Source organism: Heterodontus francisci, chromosome 5 (assembly GCF_036365525.1).
Source record: "Heterodontus francisci isolate sHetFra1 chromosome 5, sHetFra1.hap1, whole genome shotgun sequence".
Taxonomy (NCBI): Eukaryota; Metazoa; Chordata; class Chondrichthyes; order Heterodontiformes; family Heterodontidae; genus Heterodontus; species Heterodontus francisci.
This window is the reverse complement of record NC_090375.1, coordinates 96,339,573-96,346,821: the sequence shown is the minus strand read 5'-3', so window position 1 is coordinate 96,346,821 and position 7,249 is coordinate 96,339,573. Positions and strand designations below refer to the sequence as shown.

Below are 7,249 nucleotides of genomic sequence, written 5' to 3'. Positions count from 1 at the left end.
GTTTTGAAAAGTGGCTTTTTTTTTCAAAAAAAGAGGAAGGTCCCATTTGAAAGCAGAGCAGGTAAACAACACGTACATCAGTCGGGACAATACTTTAGGAGAGGAATGTGCGGTTCTGCACAGGGTAACAAGTCCCAACAGCACCGAGCCTCGGCGATTAGGCAGCTCCTTTCATCCCGGCACCTGTCGCTTGGCGCGAGCTGAGCCTCCACCAATCCCCGCCCAGCGCCCCTCCTCGCGGCCGCCAGGGAGCGGCACGCCATTGGTCGGCCGGGGCGACAGATGCAAATACATGCGCGCGCCTTCCCCCCTGCACCTGACTCGCGGGTATTTACAGCACATTGCAGGAATGCGCCGCACTCTGCACTGCTGCACCGCCTGCCTGCTGCAAGAGCATCGGCACCCCAACTACTCCATCTGAAACCCTCTAAAGTGTGGGTGACTTTTTAACCCTCCTCCGTTTCAGGATTATTTTCCAGAAAATATTATACCCTCCCCCCCCACCCCACTCCCAACTCTCCCCTTCCCCAAGATGCCGCGATCTTTCCTAGTTAAGAAACATTTTAGCACCAGCAAAAAACCAAATTACAGCGAACTGGACACGCAAACAGGTAAACTTGGTCTTCCTACAGTTATTATAAAAGAAGATGGCATACCCGATACATGCATTCTTAGCTTTGATGGAACTGGGGTTTTTTTGAGTGACTTTTTGTCATTTAACGAAGCTGTAAATTTGCATTTATTTGAATCTGAATGCTGTACGAAATCTTCAGTGGCAGCAAAAGGTTATATATATGTGAATTAATTTAAGTCATTTCCTTCGAAACATCACTAAGTAGATTCAACTATTGAGTTGTTCTGTAATCTTGATGATTTGGGTGCAACAACGCGTGTTTTATTTTGCTTGCAGTTATCATTTCTCCGTTCCTGTATGAGAGTTACCCAATGCCAGTCATTCCTCAGCCGGAGATCCTGAGTTCTGGGGCTTACAATCCAGTCAGTGTGTGGAGTAGTGTTTGCTCCGGGCTGATCCCCTCTCCTGTGCCCAGTGACCCTGCACCTGCCTCGGAATACTCATCCGCTCACTCCTCGCCCCTCAGTAACGGCAGCCTGTGCCCAGCTGGACCCCTCAGCCCTCAACAGTCCAATTCCGATCGGCTCAACAGGGATCCCAATGGCTCGGAGAGCTCCACCAGCGACGAGGAGGAGAGAATTCACCCCAAAGTCTCGGATGAACACGCCGTGGACGCTGAAAAGTTTCAGTGTAACTTGTGCAGCAAGGCTTACTCGACTTTCTCAGGACTAGCCAAACATAAACAGCTACATTGCGACGCTCAGACTCGCAAATCCTTCAGCTGTAAATACTGTGAAAAGGAGTATGTCAGCTTGGGAGCATTAAAGATGCACATCCGCACCCACACACTGCCGTGTGTGTGTAAAATCTGTGGGAAGGCATTCTCCAGACCGTGGCTACTGCAAGGGCATATCAGAACACACACTGGTGAGTAAGGCCCGACCTGAACTGAAGGATTTTTTTCCAATGAAGCGAACTTCTTAGTTTGCCTGTTTTAAACGATCATAACCAAAATATTCAATACGTTCTGACATATTATGCCATTGGTAGATATTCGTGGCACTTCACCAGATCAAATCGAATGCTCCCTGAAAGTAAAATAGCGGAAAGTGTCGCGTCTCATCGAGTTTCGAATTGTTGCAACCCACGCCCCCCCCCCCCAAAAAAAAACACATTAAAAATTGACGGAAAATGAACAGACACAAAGTTGTTACATTATATTGGGCAAATTTGAAATTGTATTTAACTAGGTAGTTTGGATAAACGTTGGCAGATTTGTAAACACGCTTCTATTAAACCGCCCTTAAGACACAACAGAAGTCATTGTTTAAATTGTAGAAGAAATGTTGTGGCTGCTAAGTTTGAGATTGGTCTACAGGTTGTATTCCCAGTGCTATCTGTGCAAAGTGTTTTTGTTTTAATATACGAAACACGGTGATGTTGGCAGGACTGGTGGTCTGAATGCACCTGTTACCAAATGGCATCATCAGCTGCTTCATCCTACCACCTGACCCTCATCTGTTCTTCCACTAATGTTCAGATAGCTGATTTCCTTTTTAACCCAGCCACAAGATTTTCATTATAACAGTACTAGTAATGTATTTTATACTAATACCACAGATTCAATTTACCTAAACTTATCTAAACTTGCCTAAACTCTAACCAATAGTGAAGAAATTGCAATATTAGATTTGATGGACATAAAACATCCACTTTAGAATGCAATGCTTTAACTTTCTTTATATGGTATTTATCAGACTAAAGTAAAATAATTGAATGGTGGTTTTCTTCTATTTTCAGGTGAGAAGCCATTCTCTTGCCCTCACTGCAGTAGAGCATTCGCTGATCGATCTAACCTGAGGGCTCATCTACAAACTCATTCGGATGTGAAAAAATATCAGTGCAAAAACTGCGCCAAAACTTTCTCCAGAATGTCTCTTCTCCACAAACACAAAGAATCAGGATGCTGTGCAGCACACTGAGAAACGTGGAATTATACTAAGGACTAATTATAATTCTGTTTTCAAGTTCACTATCCAAGCATCCAACTGCTCTGTTCCATCAAGATGTTCTCATTTTGAAATTGTTGAAGCAATTTTTATCATTTACAATTAGGATAAAAGTTTTGAAAAACAAGGGTTATGATGATTAAGAATGTTTAAACTATGAACAGCACTATGGAATGCAATATTGTTTGGGACACTCAGTGTAATACTGCCTTTGTGCCTTCTGTCAATGCAGCTGCATATCATGTCCATATATAATGTCAATACTCTATTTTTGTATTTGGATACATTAAGTATGAAAGTGAACTAAATGCAGTCGTGCACCAAGACACTTAAATGTGTGCGTTAAAAGCAAAGGTTTATTTGTTACAACCTGCACTCTGATATGTTTAGCTATGTATTTTCCATCCACTTTTTAAAAAATAAACATGTTTTTGACTTTTGATAATAAACATTTTAAAAATGTGTTACACTGTCATATCCGTCTACCAAATGTCAATGAATGGGATGTTAGGCATCAGACAGACCTCAATATACAAATGTCCATACAGGATGGGTTTTGTTTCTGTGAAATCCTGGCTGTTAATTACCATCTGTTTCACATCAAAGCTGTAAGGTATTTGGACCTACTAACCAATGCACAGGACATGGTTCAGGAAATAATCATTTTCCTGTTGAGGTGTCTCTCAAGCTAGAGAGTGAATTGAATTGTATCCCTTAAGAAACGTTGAACAAGTAAACAAGTCATTAAATACTAGCCCATTAAAACGAGATGTACAACGTCTCCATTATATGTAAGGCCTTCGTATCATTAGATAGCCATTCTCTGACCTTTCATTTGTGAATTCCATTTTTTCCCCCTTTGCATTGTAGCTTTCCTCTTTCTGATTGCAGTATATACACAATTTCCTCGTTTGCAACTGATGACGTCATACACCAGTAAATTGTACTCAGCCTAGTGCATCTGTATCGCAGACATGTCAGCGAAAGGGCACAACCTTAAATGGTGCACGATAAGTGTGAACTTTCCTATTACTCCTACGAGAATCCAAACAACTCAATTTACTTATTTTGGTTGAATATGATGTACTTGAAAATAGATATCAGTGAGCATGTTAACTGGAGCTACTTTCCGCCTAGATTGTATCAATTCATAAATATTGTTTTATAGTTTTGTTCCTTCGCAGTACGCGAATTTATGTAACATCGGTTCTTAAAGGACTTCCAGTGGTTTATTTAAAAAAGTAACGTTAGTAAGTAACGCAGATTAATTTCTGCTTAAACACAGGTATGATTAAGTATAACTTCGTGCATCACAGGCAGATGCAGTAGGTTGTGGACTAGATTATTTGGAAAACGGAAAACTCCCAGTCGACAAATATAGAGACAAATGACTAAGCTTTTATAGAGCGAGAATTTGTGAACACCTACTTCAGAGATAATCGTGTTACAAAATGATATGTGAATACAGGAAATACGATTTAACATATTCTTTAATCAATTATTACATTAAATCGTCTGTTAATTTCGCACCTGATCACCTTACTGGTGCTTTTAAATACACTGATCCTGTACAAATATGTGATTACTTCAGAGTTGATATTTAAATTGTGGTCAAGATGGATCTTTTGTCTGACACTGAATTAACACCTGCCATTCACTCAGTTTCGTTTAATTTCCGTCCCTCGTGGTTCCTAACTCAGCACAAACTTTTCATATCCGAGGAAAGTTATGATAAGATTAACATATTGTAAATATCTTAATGTGAGGAATTTTTCCAAAGTTTGTTGCTAAATATCAAATTGCGATTTTTTAAAACTGAACTAGCGACACTTGTTTGCTTTAGATCTAAAAGACTACGGGATTTTTTCTGAAAAATTGATTTTTTAAGATTCAAGGATAAATTATGCACGGATTTGATGAGAATCATGGACTCTGGTAACGGAAAAGGCTTTACGGAAGACTGCTTACTTTCAGCTTGTGAAGTTCCCAAATCAGTTCGAAAAGTAGCGTATAGTTAATATATTGATCCAGAGTCTCGCGCGAAACTTGCTTTGAAGGTTTATATCGTGGCCGTTTTTGAGTCGTTCCTAATCTATTCCGATTTGGAATTTGGCAGTCACCTGTGTACAGCAAACCGGCATAAATTTCAACGAGAGGTTGTTAAATCACCGCATCCACAGTGCAAAATCAAACACTTTAATCTATTCCCAGCTACTTCTCAATTGCAGGAAACGGCACCCATAAGGCACTTCAATGTAACTGGCACCAGTTAACTTGTTTTTACATGTAAACTGAGCGTTGATGTCTTCACTTTATTGACAGGGAATTATATCTTTGTTATGTAGTCTAAAGGTGACTTTTGCTCAGTAAATGCCTTTGTTGTGATCTTAATAGTGTTCTTTTTGCTTCTTTAACATAGTTTAAATGTTTTAAATTTAAGTTCACTAAAATGGAAAATGGAAAAGTGTGCGATTTCAGGTAAATATGTTTTAAATAGTTACAACGGCTACAAGGCATTGAATGAATATTCGATTATAAGTGGACACGTTTGTTTCCCACTGTCATATATGTTGTGAGTATATATCACTAATTCTATCATTAGTTTATTGTTTCAGTGAAGACGTCACCACACACGTATGAAATGAAACATCCTGGGCATCTGTGGTATTTACTACTAAAGAATTGCCTTGCATAAATCGACAACAGGTAGAAACTAATTTTATGTTAACAAACACCAAAACTGTATAATAAATAATGAGTGGGAGTGACTATGATGAAAAAAAATCTTATCCCAAGGTTAACAGTAAGCTACACAAATGACATCCTCATACTGGCCATGCTGCATTAACCCTCCTCATCTTCCTCAACTTTCCTGCAGCTTTTGACACTGTTCACCACACCAACCTACATCAACACCTCTCCTCCATTGTCCATCTCAGTGGGATCGCTCTGGCTTGGTTCCATTATTGCCTAACCTATCACAGCCAGGGAACCTTCAGTAATGGTTTCTCTTCCCTTCCTCACCATTGCCTCTGGAGCCCCCAAAGATCTATACCTGGCTCCCTCCTCATCTGCATGCTGTCCCTTAGTAACAACATCAACAGACATGGAGTCAGTTTCCACATTTATGCTGACAACGCCCAACTCTACCTCTCCACCATCCTTCTTGACCCCTCTGCTGGCTAAGTGTTTTCAGATTGCTTGTCTGACACATAACAATTGGATTTATGTAGCACCTTTAAAGTAGTAAAATATCCTAAGGTATTTCACAGGAGCATTACCAAACAAAATTTGACAGAGCACAGGGTGTAGTAAGAAGAGTGAGAGGTAAGTTATAGGTAGAGAGGTGGCGAGGTTCAGGGAGGGAATTCTAGACCTTGGGCTCTTGGCAGCTGAAGACAGGGTTGCCAATGCTGGAACAATTAAAATCAGGGATTCGCAAGAGGCTAGAATTGGAAGAGTGCAGCGATCTCAGACAGTTGTAGGGCTGGGGGAAGTGACAGAGATAGGGAAAGGTGAGACTTTGGAAGGATTTGATGCAATCATCCACAACAAGCACATGGATGGCAAAAGCCTTGTTCATAAGTGAATGGACATTTTGGAGGGAGATGTGGAGAAGGGTGGTGACAGACGATCCCCGGCAGAGTCCACAGGATCCATACAGTCCTCAATAAGGCACCATTCCTCCAGTTAAACATTAGGAAGTGGCCTTCATCACAAACCCTATGCTGTTTTCATCAGTTTCATTCTATTTGACCATGAGCTGAACTTTCAATCTCATATTCGGTCAATCACAAAGACAACCTACTTCCACCTCCATAACATCATCTTCTTCCACTCCTGCCTTATGTATGCCTTTGCCACCTCCAGACTCGAATATTCTAATGCTTTCCTAGCTGGCTTCCCATTCTCCATGCTTTGTAGTCTTCTAGTCATCCAAAAATCTGCTCTCCCGATCCTAATCCACACCAAATCCTGCTCACCCATCATTCCTGTCCTTCATACATCTACATTGGCTCCCAGTTCCCTAACATCCCGAATTTGAAATTTTCACCCATGTTTACATCCTTTCATGGCCTTCTCCTCCTTATCTCTGTGACCTCCTCCAGCCCCACAATCACCCTCTACTCCACACTCTCTTGCTTCAACTCAGGCCTCTTGTTATTTCCCTCCTTCTTCCCCCACCCCATTCTTCCAGCCACCCAGGTCCTGCATTCTGGAATTGCTTCCCTAAACTTTTCTACCTCTCCAGAGTAAGAATTTTAACTCTTCCTAATTATCAGGGAAAAAGAAGAGAAAAGCAAGAGAGCAGTTAGGATGGAGTCCACTTCCTGCTCTGTTCCTGCCGATTCCTCATTTTAATGCCACTGGCTTTGGTGGTGGATAAGGTATTCTGGTGGGAGCCATATCAAACAATGTAAATAGGGGTCCTATGATGTACATGGGACTCTGGTGACATTTTAATTGGTGCCCGCTGCAGCCAGTTAAAACTGTCGCGAAGCTCAAAAAACTTTGCTTACTAGGGTCAAAGGGGTAGAGTGCCTCTGAGCCGCTACTATCCTAGCTACCTCGCTGAGCTGCAAGATCCTCACAATATCCCCATTCCCAAAATTAACTTACTACTGGCAGCCTTCAACTGGCGCTGGCAGCCAGGGCAGCTGATCTT

The 7,249-nt window shown here is 41.3% G+C and overlaps 1 protein-coding gene across 1 annotated transcript; it reads left to right on the top strand.

Moving 5' to 3' along the window:
• Window positions 1–330: 330 nt before the first annotated feature.
• On the top strand, window positions 331–3,002 carry snai2 (snail family zinc finger 2). Its single transcript, XM_068030860.1, has 3 exons — window positions 331–611; window positions 911–1,501; window positions 2,375–3,002. The coding sequence occupies exons 1-3, from the start codon at window positions 533–535 to the stop codon at window positions 2,554–2,556; spliced, it is 852 nt and encodes a 283-aa protein (XP_067886961.1). The 5' UTR covers window positions 331–532; the 3' UTR covers window positions 2,557–3,002.
• Window positions 3,003–7,249: the final 4,247 nt, after the last annotated feature.